The 15,185-nt window shown below is 39.8% G+C and overlaps 1 protein-coding gene across 1 annotated transcript; it reads left to right on the forward strand.

The window, feature by feature from the left end:
* The first annotated feature begins 643 nt into the window (after window positions 1-643).
* LOC146612780 (immunoglobulin lambda-1 light chain-like) lies at window positions 644-3,269 on the forward strand. Its single transcript, XM_085377514.1, has 4 exons — window positions 644-782; window positions 2,203-2,514; window positions 2,647-2,721; window positions 3,075-3,269. Exons 1-4 carry the CDS (start codon window positions 644-646, stop codon window positions 3,221-3,223), a joined length of 675 nt encoding a protein of 224 aa, XP_085233640.1. The 3' UTR covers window positions 3,224-3,269.
* The last annotated feature ends 11,916 nt before the right edge of the window (window positions 3,270-15,185 follow it).

The raw sequence follows: 15,185 nt of genomic DNA on the forward strand, positions 1-15,185 counted from the left end.
ATTTACTCGCCTGGACTAAAAATGTAACATAAGTCATTCTTTTATGAACAAAACTCAAGACACAGCCTAATAAATCTTTCAGTCATTTCTACCCCCCCATCCCACATGCATACTACCCTTTAGGGCCCTGGGTGTATAACATGTCTGGCTCTGCCTCTGGAGTCAACAGTATCCATGACACACAACGTAACGTTCGATAATGTGTCATATGCAAAAGCATCAGGTCTAAGAGCCGTGCTTACAGAGTGCTTTGTAGTCAATCAGAAGAGTCGACTCCCATTGAGCGAGAGCCGCTCCTCACTTAATTTCCTTTCGCTGCCCAGCTCTCACACACTGGCTCAGCTATGCTCGAATACCTCCATATTGTGGCCAATCACCTGCGTGGATATAGGACAATATCATTATGTGAAAAACAGAGGGTGAGAGACGCGACAGTCAAGTGGAGCGTGCATCTGTCCTCTCAGTGAGTGAGACAGTGGACAGCGGTGAGGAGGGCTGTACGAAAGCAAAAACACATAAATATGCCGACACCCGTAAACAAAGCAGCATCTGACTGCAGTTTAAAGACTTTTTTGTCTCAACTTGGTCTTGTCTTTGTTTCGGTTTAGGCAGTCTTGACCACAAGTCTACATGGAGCTGAAATATGATCCTGCTTCCTCATTTGGACTCATTCACCTCAGCTGACACGTTCAACAGTAGACAGGTTTTTGTAGCAGTCTGTCTCACTGTGGGAGGAAACGGCTACCTATTCTTTGTCTCTGGAACTAAACTCTATGTAACAGGTAAGAACAAACATTTATTTTCCTTCAGTTGTTTTATTGTAGAAGCTGAAAATGTGTTTAAAGTCAGTTTGTGCTGCTTCAGGCTTTACATGTTAGTTTTTCATCATTAGTAGAGAATTCATCTGCAGCCATTGTTACATAAGAAAAGCTCAGTAATCTCTGAAAACATGTTGAAATCTCACTGAACAACTAAAGTTATTCTTTATTTCTGCAAATATTAGTGATGTTACAAATATTTAGGATTTGATCCTCTCAGTGATTCTGCTGGTTTTTAACACAAGATCATATTTGATGTTAAAATAATACAGTACTACATTTGTAAATATAAATGAAAATGTAAACATGTTTTTAATATTCAAAGAAAGATTCTATTTGTGATTTTTTTAAAAATATATTAATATATAAGTTGCAGCAAACTTGTAAATTAAAAATTATGCTGAAGAGAAAATTTAGATTTAGTTTTCAAAGATCTATCTTCTTCATGAAAAGAGGATTTCTTGCAATTACATTCATCTATAAATTGACATAGATATTGATCAGGGACGTGTAAAACATTTGTAATATGGAATATAAATAATGAGGCTAAAATATGACATTGTTCTTACTGAGGTTTGTTTGATGTGTGAGTCTAAATTTCAAATGAAAAGAAAAACTTGAAAAATGTTACCAGTAAATGATTTTTTAAAAAGAATGAAGAAATAAATAGACATTTTCACATACTTTAAATTTATAACATAAAGTATGACAATTATTTTATATTATGTTAAAAAAAGGTACAAAATCCTCATTCAAGTTTCTGCTTCATTGGATTTAAATGTAATTATTTATTCACACATATGAAAAGCGCATAATAAAACCAAACAGTAGATGTATTGCTGTTCCAGTTACTGCAGAATAAAACCCAAGAATTATGAAATCTGAAAATAAAGTATGGTATTAATTCAAAAATTTAAAATTTCATTGTTGGAATTAAATCATGGTAAAAAATGTTGTGTTATGTTTAGTGCAGAATAATGTCAAAAATGATTAATGTATTTTTTGAACAACAGTATCGACAAACACACACACATATATATATTTATTTATATATATATAGTAAATATATATAAATTTTATAAATATACCAAATTACAATAAAAAATAAATTTTTTGAAATTTGAAATACATTTGAAATACATTTTATTTCAGTTTTAAAATCATGCTGAGTGTTCCTCATGTGAGCCATGATGACATGAGGTGATGACTGTGTTTGATATGAAGCTGAATCCAGTGTATGTAGTGAACTTTGTGCTGATGAGTAGTTTAGTGATCAGAGTCCATGTAGTTTCCAGGATCAGACTGAATGCAGTGCAGTGCTGGAAGCTGCTGCTGACTGTGTGAATGTGTGTCTGTGCTGCTTGTTGCTGCTGTCAAACTTCAGATGAGCAGGTAGTGAAGCCCGTGGTGAGCGTGTACCCAGCAGCATCCAGAGCCCACCTGGAGGGGAACAGCTCCCTGCTGTGTGTGGCCTCAGCCATGTTTCCTCCTCTGGTCCAGTTCTCCTGGAAAAGACAGAAGAAGAACGGCGGAGAAGCGGAGGAGCTGCCCCCTGCTGAGGGAGAGCAGCTGGAGCTCAGAGAGGCGGGACGCACCATTGCCATCAGGATGCTTGATGGGAGCCATTCTGACACATATAAATACAGCTGCTGGGTGAAGCACGAGGGGGGCACAGTGGAGGCCCGAACACAACAAGGTAATGAAGGCTTGGTGACTGTGTTCAGCAGTGATTCAGCTTCATGTGGAGATGCTGTCAAAGAGAGCAGAGCAGCAGAGGACTGACATTTCTCACTGCAGCTCCAAACATTTGACTCCTTTTCTGTTTCAGAGCTTCCAGCTCCAGCAGCCTCCTGTCCTCCAGAGAGAGAGCCAGCAGACCTGCCAGCTCTGCAGCCAGCTGACTGTAAGATCACCTGCTGCCTCTCTGCATGGACAGCTCCAATGTCCAATGAGGCAGCTGGAACAAGTTTAGGCTCTTAAAGTTGCACTAATTGATCAAATCTTCATCCAACAAGCTCTGATAAAGCCACTGTACACTAGCTGCTCAGCACCAAACAGCAGACAGACCATAATATGTCAGAGATCAGTTTGTTAGCTGCTTGTGGAGTTCTTCTGCCCCCAAGTGGACACAAACACTACATCAATTCATCCACTTGAAGAAGAAGCTGTGACTGTTTCTATTTGGACTTTTTCTCCTTGATCTGAGAGGAATAACCCGACTGTCTGTCTGTCTCTTTGTGTCTGTCTGTCCTTCAGTGTCCTTCCAGTCTCAGTGCAGGGTGAAGCTGCTCTGCCTGCTGTACACAGTGCTGATAGTGAAGAGTCTGGTGTACTGCTGTGGACTCTCTCTGCTGATGATGCTCACAAACAAGGGAGCGTCCACCAACTGCACACATGCTGACTGACTGTTTCCTGCTCGCCTTTTCTCACCATCACATCTCATCAATTCATCTCATTCATCACTTTGATCACAAATGTTAGTTATGATGTGTTGAGCTTATTTTGCCTTTTTCTTCAACAGTTAGAAGATCGTCTGAAATAAATACATCTTTACATGTATTGTTGCTCTGAGTTAGAATTCTTTTTGTGCTTATTGTGACTTTTATTGTAGTAACAAAAACCATCAGGAATATTTTTATCACAAGTTTTTGTTTGATTTTCAAATGTCAAACAGTGTAGTTGTGTTTGTGTGAACAATAAAGATTTGAAGATGAAGAGTTTGATTCTACTTTCATTGTGTGATCAACAACAACCCGTGTGAGTGAAGCACAAACTGACTGTATCCAAACTTGCTCTCCTGCAGCAGACGGGCTGTGTGGGTTTCTGCTCTGCAGCCTCCACACCGTTAGCTGTGGCTTTCACTTTAATAACACAATGACAGTTACAAGCAGGAACTCTGCTTCAAGAATGATTCCAGGAAGGATCTGTGTTCTTCACCTGTGAGAGAAACAGCTCAAATCCTCAACTCACAGCTGACAAATGAACTTTAATGGAATCAAAGGAGAGACCATGAAGCCCCTGCAGTCTGCTCAGCTCCCATTTTATTACCTGAGCTGAGTTTTTCATTCTGGATATCACACACGTAAGAACAGATCAAGTCTGAACAGCAAATGTTGGAGAATCATTTTGAAGTCTTGCTAAATGTCGTTATTATTACAAAAACTACTGAATGATTCAGAAAATCCTTTCCAACAAGCAGAAATATGCAAACAAAGTAGAAACAAGGCAACATGAGTCATTCAGATGCAGATAACATATTCTCCTTATTGTGAAGAACACAGTCATGAAATCTTTCTGTGTGTCATTCATTGAGTTGAAGTGCCTAATAGAAGAGGAAGAGCAGCAATAATCAATGATAGCTGAGACATTGAGAACATGGCTGTATGCCTGCTATCATAACAGCAAACAAAGCACACAAACAGCAAACACACAATAATGTGCTCGCAGCTTGTTGTGTGTTGTGTCATTTTTGACATTTCATGAAGTCACAAAAATGTGTGCGACTCATTAAAGGAGTGTGTACGTGTCAGTCAGTGCTCTGTATTCATGTGTTCACCTCATTAAAGTCACTCAGACACTTTTCTCCTCCAAACTTACAGCACAGCTTCATATTTCACTGACTGATTCTTTCATTACATCCATTAAGGGTCACACAGTGAAATTAGTGCAAACTTACAAATGTGTTGCAACAATTTTGGCCTCCAAACTGAACTTTGAGACAAACAGTGAAGCTGTGAGCAAAAAGAGGCTCCAGTGTGTGTCATGGTGGAGGAAACTGTTGTATTCCCACATTCAAAACATGCTGATCTTATTGGATTTGTCCCTCAAAGTCTTTTTCCTCCTTTTTCTCTTCATCCAAATGTTCTAGCAGGCTGACTGTGAGTCCCTGTTGAACCTGTACAGCAGAAAGTAACAGCAGTCAGCGGCCTCCACTTGACTTCATGACTTCAACGCCTCGCACAGTCACTTTCACTTTCTTCCTTCTGTCTTTTAGTCCTAAAATGTAGAACAACACCAGATCCAAATATTTGTGTCCTTCACTCACATCTTCAAATGATCCCTTCCATATCAGAGATGATACAAAGGCAACATTTGTCTTATTTCTCTTTCAGGAATCAAAAAGTACTTTTGTACTGTTGTGTAAATGTGTGTGTAAAGGTGGATGACTGCCTGCTGCAGATGAAATCTAACCATGGCTACAAATAAATGAAGCTGACGTGAAACACAGCCCTGTTTTTATTACTGTTTATAGATATTAGAATTGATGATCATCATTTTAATGATTCTTAAAAAGGCTTTAATGAATCCTTCAGTCTGAAACCAACTTGGAACAAAACACATTAGAAGATGTGGGAAAGAACCACAGTGTGCACATATTTAAACACACAACAGAACCACAGTGTGCACATATTTAAACACACAACAGAACCACAGTGTGCACATATTTAAACACACAACAGAACCACATGTGTTTGTTTTTCAAATAAGATTTTTACTCTAAATGTTGTTATATATGATTTTATTTTTAACTACTTTGAGTGCAATTTATGAACTTTTAAAATATTTAACCATATTATCTTTTTTTAGATTTTTCTATTTATTTATATTTTAGTTATATTTAGTGTTTTCATCACAGCTGTTAAACCACAGATAACAGTGTGTGTTAGTAAATTCACAGCAACATGAATGTTTCTGAGTGTTTGTGCATCATGTGACCCAGATTTTTGGATCTGCTGTCAGATTGAAATGAAGACGATGAAACCACAGCAGCTTCAGCTGAGCTGTCAATCAGCAGCAGCAGTCTTATCTGTGGGCCGCAGGGGCTGATGGGAGCTTTGAGGACCTGTTAGAAACCACGTGGCCCTCGTCTGATCTCACAGCTCGTCCTTGTTTGGCCTCAGCTGCATCAGAGCGCCACTTCTCCCCAGGTTCACCAGAGGAAACACCACTGCACAAAATGCTTTTCCTCCCAGCTGCTGCTCTGTGCTGTCTGTGTTCAGGTGAGTGTTTCCAGCCAATCAGGAGCCAACAAAGTCAACCTGTAACAAACACTGTCACACTAACCTTCATCTATCTGTCTGTGTCTCTACAGCACTGGTTAGCATGGCAGCAGAACAGCTGATTCAGGAGGATTTAACGTTGACCAGGAGAGTTGGACAAAGTGTCTCCTTCAGCTGTGGAGGGACTGAACAGTGTAATGTCAACAATGTAGTATTCTGGTACCAGAAGAAAGAAAAAGAAACATTCAGAGTGATTGGGTATATGCGTAAGAGAGGTAGCTGCACGCTTAACAAAGGTTACGGTCATCCTCAGGAAGATGATTTCTCATCCATGAATAAACAGAACGGCTGTGAGTTGAAGATAGAGAAAGTTAAACGCGATCATTCAGCCACCTACTACTGTAACTGTTGGAAGGATGCTCCCCACAGTGAGAAATGATCCCTGCAGCCTGAACAAAAACCAACAGATGAACAGATGTCAAACAGTGTCTGTGACAGGAAGAGAGCAGTAAACCACAGCCCAGCTTCACATGTTTCACCTCCATCTCAGAGTCACAAACATACTGAGCTCAGGGACCATTTTTATTTACTGCTGTCAGAAATTCTATTCGATTTATTTCTGTTTAAACAGATTTTTCATCCTGTTTTAAGACAGAAACAAGAGGAACAGATGACATCAAACTTCCAAATGTAAACAAATGTATCCTCAGTCCCACAAAAACATTTATTCAAAGTGAAAGAAAAACAGATTGTGTCAAACTGAGTCAAAGTCCATCCCTCATTCACAGTGTTAATGTTCTCTTCATGAAAACTCTTCCAGCAGCACTTGTTGTTTAACACCTTTCAGTACATTTAACCAGACACTTGGACTGATGTCAGGTCAGGATCTTGTCCTTCTAGCAGCGGCTCATTAGGACGCTGATGTTGTTGGACACATTTCCATCAGTTTCCTGTGGATGTTTATAGAGGATGAATCAGTCACGGTGCCTCATCTTTCTGTCACCTTCTTTTCTCTCTGATAGAAAAAAACTGATTTTGTATCTGAATATGTCAAATCTGGAATCACAGGACAAGATTTCTGCTCTCTGTTTGTGTTTCTGACCAATTACATTTGAGCAGCTTTGGCTGCTTAATTTCATTTCCAGCATCGCTGCTGAAGAAGAATCAGAGTCTGACTAGATCAAACACACAGATTTAACAGCAGAAAGAGTGATTCCATGTAAAACACTCTCGTTCACCAGTTTTAACTCACATAACTTCACATTTCCTCAAATTGAATCTTAGTCATTTAATCACAGGAAGTTTCTGGGATTTTGTTCCAGACTGTATATTTATTAATAGATTTTACTCTACTGACTTTGTTTGAAATATTCAGGTTTAAAATCAGTCTGATGTATTCTTAATGAGTCTTGTTCACAAAGTTACATGTGCAGTACTCTGTACATCTTCCATCCTTAGAGATCAATAATATATGTTGACCAATACTGAGCAGACTGAACCAGGACTGGAAACCTGCTCATCATCTCATCTTTGAGGTCTCCATTTAAAAGCAGCAATGACTCAAATGTAAATATTATACTGGATAATGTGTTAGTATATAAGACTTTGTCTTTTTTAACAAACAGCTCATCTATCAGCTGTCAGCAGAACTGTAGAACTTCAGATCCTGAAGTGTGTGAGGACAGAGAAGAGTCAGCTTTACTTCAGGTTTGATGGATAAACTTTCACAGTTTGTGATGATTCTGCTCTCTTTGTGATTTTAGCAGTGTTGGGTGTAACGCGTTATTTAGTAATTCATCTACAGAAGTGCAACTTCAAAGTGTTCTGCAATGTGGACAAAAGCAAACCGTTCTTCTGTTGCTTCAGAGATGGTAGATCATTTTTTCAAGAAAAAACTCATAGTACCTGTTTCAACACGATGGAATTCATTTCACGACGCTCTGTCCAGGATCACTGACATTCCCCTTGCTGAATTAAATACTGTCTGCACTCAGTTTGGAATCAAATGCTTCACTGATCGGGAGTATCTGTTCCTAAAGGAGTATTGTATCATGTTGAAGCCACTCACTGTTGCACTAGACATATTGCAAGGAGAAGAGAACTGCCATTTTGGAATCCTTCTTCTAACTCTGGAGATTCTAATGTCCAGGACGCTGGCACTGCAGGATGAGCTTAAGCTGACAGCATCCCTCCCTGATATCATTGTTATGGTAATCTATATATAGCCTTACCCTAAAATAATTTTTTGTTTTATTTATCATGCTCTTATGTGAAGTGTCTGGTGTATTTTTTTCTCATAGGCGATGAAGGTGCGCTTTTCCTCAATGATGGACAATAAAGAAGCTCTCCTGGCTGCAGTCACTTTGCCTAAATTTAAGTTATGCTGGATCAGAGAAGAAGAGAAAAAAGACATGGTTAGGGCAATGCTTGCTACAGAGTGCCGTGGGTTGTCTCTTGAAGACCAACAACCTCCTCAAGATCACAAGAACCCTGCTAACTCCACTGATGACTTTTTTTCATTTGAGGAGGACGACTGTACCTACTCTGCTGAAACAGAGGTGATGGAATATTTGAAATCTGCTGGGTCTGAGCTGGGTGTTCTTAGCCAGTTTCCCAGGATTAAGGCCATTTCACTGAGGTACAACACAGCCACACCATCAAGCGCACCAGTCGAAAGGCTTTTTAGCCTTGGCAATCTTGTGCTTACACCCAGAAGGAACAGACTGTCAAGTGAACGCTTTGAGAGACTTACATTAATGAGATACAACAACTTTTTCAAAAACAACACAGCCAAGTAGTACAAAAAATGTTTTGGAAAACATGAGTGCATACAGCATGCAGGAAATATGGTGCTCATTGGTTTGAGGAAGTTTCAGAGGAATTCTGTTTGTTCAGAGTTAACTTCACTTTGTTGAATCACATGACATGATTACATACATTATGTATGAATATGTTACTCATTGCAGCACGGTGGCACGGTGGTTAGCACTGTTGCCGCACAGCAAGAAGGTCCTGAGTTCAATTCCACCATCAGGCCGGGGTCTTTCTGTGTGGAGTTTGCATGTTCTCCCCGTGTTTGCGTGGGTTCTCTCCGGGTACTCCGGCTTCCTCCCACCGTCCAAAGACACGCAGCTTGTGGGGATAGGTTAATTGGATAATCCAAATTGCCACTAGGTGTGAATGTGAGTGTGAATGGTTGTCTGTCCCTGTGTGTTAGCCCTGCGACAGACTGGCGACCTGTCCAGGGTGTACCCTGCCTCTTGCCCTATGACAGCTGGGATAGGCTCCAGCGCCCCCGCGACCCTGAAAAAAGGATAAGCGAATGGATGGATGGATGTTACTCATTGCTTTGAAAATGTAAAAATTTTAATGTTTACTGCGTGAAATATGTCATGTATAACATTTCTTAAGTTGAGCTTTTTTGTTATTCAGATATGTTGCAGAAAAATATATTTGTTATTCTGGAATTGTGTTTCTTAGCTAAAGAAAGTCACATTCCTTACTAAAAAATGTAATTATTAAAGAATGTTTTTTTATAGAATGTAATAAAGATGATTCAGGAAGCAAAAAGGCTAAACTATTTCATGTTGACTCGTATTTTTTTTTAAATTATTTATTATTTAAAGAGTTTAATTTCTATTGTTTGTCCACTCAAGGTTTATGGGGATTTTAATAAGTATTTAGTTAAATTACTTATTGAGTGATTAAGTTACTTTTCAGACACAGTAATTAGATAAGTATTTTAAATACAATACTGATTAAGTAATTAGTAATAGTAATTAATTACTTTTTTAAAGTAACTTACCCAACACTGGATTTTAGGAGCTGCCCTCAGCACCACCCAGTGACATCACACACATCATCCTACATGTTCTCTCTTTGTCAGTGGAAGCTGCAGCTGTTTGATTGATAAAGTTAAAGACAAGAAGTCAAAGGGATTAAACATCCATGTAACTGTGTCACTATATAGGAGCATAAATATTAACTCAGTTTGGTGTTTCAGAAAGCTGCTGATCTCAGACCTGCACAGCTTCTGTTTTAAACACTGAATGTCATCAGCTGCATGAAGTGAGATTTTCTCTGACACAATTAAATTAAACCTGATGAAGGTCAAAGGTCGTCACTTGTATGTTGAACTAAAAACTTTAATCTGGAATTCACACACACTGTGTTTTGCCAATATTGTGTTTTTTACCATGAAGTCATTCAGAGTCCTTCATACCAGAGTAACCAGAAAGGATAATATATATTTTAAATATGTAACTTTCTACAGGACTGAATATAACATCATTATGTAAAAGTCCAGAGTCTCTGTGCTTCATCTGAGGATGATGTGAAAACTTCTAACATCACACAAAGTAAAGGTCTCTATCACACTGCTCATGAAATGCAGATTTGTCCATCTTCTATTTTGGGCGTATAGTGGAGGTCTGAAGATTTCCCTCCGAGGAAGCTGCTGGTGAAGGTGGCGAGTTCTGCTTGATCCCTGTGGTGACCTTCAGTTCCTGATGTTTCTGAAATGACACATCAGGAGTCTTCCAGGTCACGGCACCAAGTGTTAATTCCAGTTCTTTTGATTCTTAGGGCCAAGAAAACAAGGTTCAAAAGTGGTCTTTCACTTTAAAAAATGATCTTTATTTAACATATCCGGATATGGAGACCTGAGCACACAGCACACAGCCCCAGGTCTGAAGCACAAATGGAAGCCTAGATATTTATATACTTGCTCTCACGTCACACCACACTTTAAGTTTCGATCAAACAGCCTAGTTGGTTTAACTTTCACTTCATTCTAGCTGCAAAAACACGCTTCTGCAAAAGCATGCAGTTTCCTGACAGCACTTTTTGGCACAGAGTGTACTCAGAGTTAGGCCTTTCTCATATGAAGCAATATAATCAGCATATAAACATTTGAGATGATAAATTTAAACCTCAACAGCTAACAGAAGCTGTGATAAATGAAAGGGAGGACATTTCTCAAACCTCTGGACCCAGGAAACCCAGCTTGGTCCTCATGGTCACCTTCACTTGTTGCTGCCCAGGGTGAATGTAGCTGTTGATAATAATGTGGACTTTGGACCCTGTTATTAAATGAAAAGAACAAATTACACTTCTATCAAACCTTTTGTAAGTGTGCTTTATTTCATTTAAACTTTCCATGTTAGCAGGCTGTAGAGCGCTCTGTGTGAACTGAATCTAAAACTGTTTAAATCCATATCATTCAGATACTAACAGTAACTCTGGGTCTCTGTGGAGTCTGCTGCTGATGTCATCTCTGTCTAAAACAGGATAAGAAAAAATGAGACCTGTGGAATCATTGAAGCATAAAGACTACGGGAGTAACAGGTGTGCAGCATCGCTAGCTAGCAACAACCCTCTAATACCGTGTGGCTAATCTAGCTAATGATCGCTTACAGTTAGAATGACAGAGATGACATTTTGTATAAAAACTGCTAAAACTGTTTCACAGGTTGTTGATCCTGTCGTGTTCTTTGTGTGTTTGGCAGCCATCATGAAGCTGTACGTGTCCATCACTGCTGTCAGTGTGAGAGCAGGACTTCTGTGTATTCTGGCTATCAAACAGCTCTACAGAGCACACTGTTTGTTCTTTAAAACATTTATTTAATCACAGTTCAGTGGCCGTGATATCACCACTCCTCTCTGTAGTTCCACTTCTAAATCACAGAATTTCACCTTGGATGTCAGGTTGTGTTTTTGTGCCAGCAAACATTTTAAAACTCTTCTGACTTCAGTTCTTCTCAGACTGAACCATCAGGAGGATTCATACCTGCAACACCTGGAACCAGTCAGCTGGAGGCAGCAGCAGTTTGCCTCAGAACAACTTTATGAACAAAAAAAAGTAATCTCAGAGAGATAGATACCAACCTCTCAACATGGATTCAAACCAATAACCTTCATCTGATCGACCTTTCAGGCTACACCTGTTATTTGTAGCTGTCCACTGTAACACAGCAGGCTGAAACTGACTCTGATCCACAAAGCAGGACCTCTGCTAACTGGAATGCAGCCGTCATTATCACACCTGTATTTTTCCTCCTGTGAACTAAAGACATCTGCTGTGGAAGAGGTCTGTCTGTGTCCCACATGTCTGTCTGTGACTCTCAGGATCACAAGGATCCACCTGACAGCAAGAACACAGGAGATGGAGGCGAATCCATCAGCAAACCATCTAAAAGTCCTTTGTGAGAACGACGTCTTCTACAGCTATAAATGCACACTGTAACGTGTACGTCATCACTGATATGTATCAGCTGCTTGCTGTGGTGGATGTTCTGACACACAGTAATCTGCTGCCCTTAAACGATCTTGATATATAACTTGGAATGTAATTTAGGAAACTTTGAGCAGCATTGTCACAGCCACACTGTGCTGCTAACTTTAAATGACTGTCAGGTGATTTGTGACAGAAGGACAGCAGCAGAGTGAAAGGAAGGTTTACAGGATGTTGGTGAGAGCTGCTGTGATGTCTGGTTTGGATCCTGTGGCTCTGACAAAAAGACAGGAGGCCGAACGGAAGATGTTCAGACTTTCACTGGACAAGATTAGAAATGAGTTCATCAGAGACAAAGTCAGAGAGGCTGACATCCTAATCTTTCCTGGGAATAACACTCCAGGAAATATAAATCTAATAAACTAATAGTTCATAAAGGACACAGACTCATTACTGTAAGATTAATTATTTAATAGTTTAATTGATAAATCAAAAAATGCTGGAGCTGCAACATGTTAACATGTGGTTAACAGTTTAAAATTGAGGCTCTCATATTAACAGCTAACTTTCTATGCTGTGCTGATTTATTTGTCACAGACTTGGTCATTTATTTTGAACTTTTTTGTGGAGGTTAAACTTTCTGTTATAAATTTACCTGTATGTGTATTTTAAATATGATCTGTGTCATTAAATGCAACAGTTTCAAATCCACCTTGAAGGTTGAGTTCTTGTTCTGAAAGATGAGGATGTGTAACTGTGACACTAGAAGAGGTGTGGATCTAATTCTCTGAATTTCCTCTAAACTTATATTTTATGTGACAGTAACTTTGTATTTTCTGTTAACAACACCAGGGCCCACTGGGATGATGTCCATTAGCTTGGATATTCTCTTCTGCCAAGACTTCTGCTGCCTTCCTTCCTCCATACCTGACAAAGACGACTGACTGTTGTGTTGAGCTTCTTTCTCAAATCAAGTGTCCACATTATTCAGCTCATCAACACAGAGATTTTTAAGGAGAACGTCCCACAGATGATGTTCCCACATGCTGGGATTGTTGTGTGTGACCCTGATTGGACATCCACAGAGAAAGGTGAGTGTTATTATCTTTATTATCATATCACCACCAACAGCTGGTTTTTGTGATCATTAAAATCTTCTAAAGTGTTTCAGTTACAGTGAGAACATTTGCACTAATACTGAACCATTCCTCAAAATCTTTTACATACAAAACATTTTTACGGAGCAGGTCGCTATGATCAGCCAGCAAGACGCTAAGCCGACCGGGAGATGAAGGCTGTCGTGACGTGACCAAGGGTCCATCCCCAGAGCTGATTGGCCGCCCCACACTTTCCACAGAGGTGGAGGCCAACCCATGTTGAATTGGTAAGTCCACTGTCTGGGCAGCTGCTTGATGTCTCTGGTGTCTCTGCCAGAATTTCCAAAGGTGAATTTCTGGTATCCGATCATCTGAACTGCTCATCACACAGAACTGCTGGAAACAGAACCTGAACATCTCTGAGGCTCCAATTTATGCTCTGACAAGTGCTCACTCACCCCACCTCTCCTCCCTCTGGTAGGTCGTCACCAATCACTGTGTTTACAGAAGATCAGCAGTTATTTTCATTTCTGAAACTACATTTATTATTTAACATATAGATCAGGATCATACTTTGATTATAACTTTGATGAAAAATAAAGATGATTTACTACGAGCACATGGGGAAAAAGCTCTTTTCTTACAGTGATGCCACAAATCTGGGTCTAACACATGAGGGTGGATGTTAAATCCTTTTACCCGCTCAAAGATGTGATGACAGGGGAAAGTGAAGGAGACTTCAGCCTCTCTCTGTCTCACTTCTTCCATCAGAAACTTTTTGTTTTTTTATTGAGCTGAGATCAGATTTGTGACGGTCACTCTGATAACTGGATGTTGTTGCCCTTAAACCATTTTGCCACAGTTTCTGTACAACTGTGAGTTTATAACCTCACGTTCAGCTCTTGAAGGTCTTCAGCTGCTCATGTTGCAGATCCACTGTGAGCTGAACTTCCAATGAAGCTGTTAGAAAAATCAAAGTGATGTTTCAGATTAGTCAATGAGCTCGTTAGTTAATAACTGTGTAAGATGGTGTTATGGTCCCCTGATCCTCTGCTGCCTACCCACCATCGATCTTTCCTCCCTCTGTTTTCTATCTTTGTCTCTCTGTGAGTGTGGCATTTGTGGTGTGTGTGATGTGTGTCGGTGGGGTTTGGCAGTTCTGCTGGTTCCTGCTCCTCCTCGGCTGGAGCACCTGCAGTAACTGATAATCAGTCCAGCACATCAGTTTGGAAGAATTTGACTCCATTTTTGACACAGAGCAGCTTTAATTCTGACATGTTGGATTTTCTCACATGAACTGCTCGCTTCCAGCTCTTTCACACCATTTCTGTTGGACTCTGTTGGACTTGGTTGTTCCAAAGCTCTTTTTTTAACAGCAGGCATGGACGCTGTGTGTTCCTACGAGGCTGCTGGAGCTGATTGAGGCCACTCAGTACAACACTGATGATTCCAGCAGACATGCCACAGCACATTTCAGAAGCATCCTTGAAGCATCTCTTTGCTCTGCACCACTAAAAATAACTCTGACTCTGTTTTTTACAGAAGCTCCATCAAGCTGCAGACAACAGAGGAAAATGTGCAGCACAGAAGAAACAGCAAAGGAAATCCTGTCAGTGTTGAAAATAGAAGAGCCTGTGCAGACAACAACAACAACAATCTTTTTTTATAGAGCACATTTAAAAGCCTTGGGCATACCAAAGTGCTTTACATAAAACAATAAAAAATAAAACAGTTCACACATTAACATCAAATTCATAAAAGTAACGGATTATGTTCACAGATAAAAGCCACCAATAAGAGTAAACTGCAGCACATAGGTTATAGCAAGGTAAGACTGTACCACCATGATAAAAGACACCAATAATGGAAAGATAGCAGAGAATTTAATACAATAGGTCACTGCAAACAAGCCAGCATTTAACTGGTAGAAAAGGCAAGTTTAAAAAGATATGTTTTTAGCCGTGATTTAAAAGAATGAATAGAATCAGACGCCCGGATGCCAATCGGGAGATTGTTCCACAGCTCCGGTGCAACTAGA

Source organism: Diplotaxodon limnothrissa, linkage group LG18 (assembly GCF_057381915.1).
Source record: "Diplotaxodon limnothrissa isolate DT_005_m linkage group LG18, D_limnothrissa_male_GT1.1, whole genome shotgun sequence".
NCBI classification, from domain to species: domain Eukaryota; kingdom Metazoa; phylum Chordata; class Actinopteri; order Cichliformes; family Cichlidae; genus Diplotaxodon; species Diplotaxodon limnothrissa.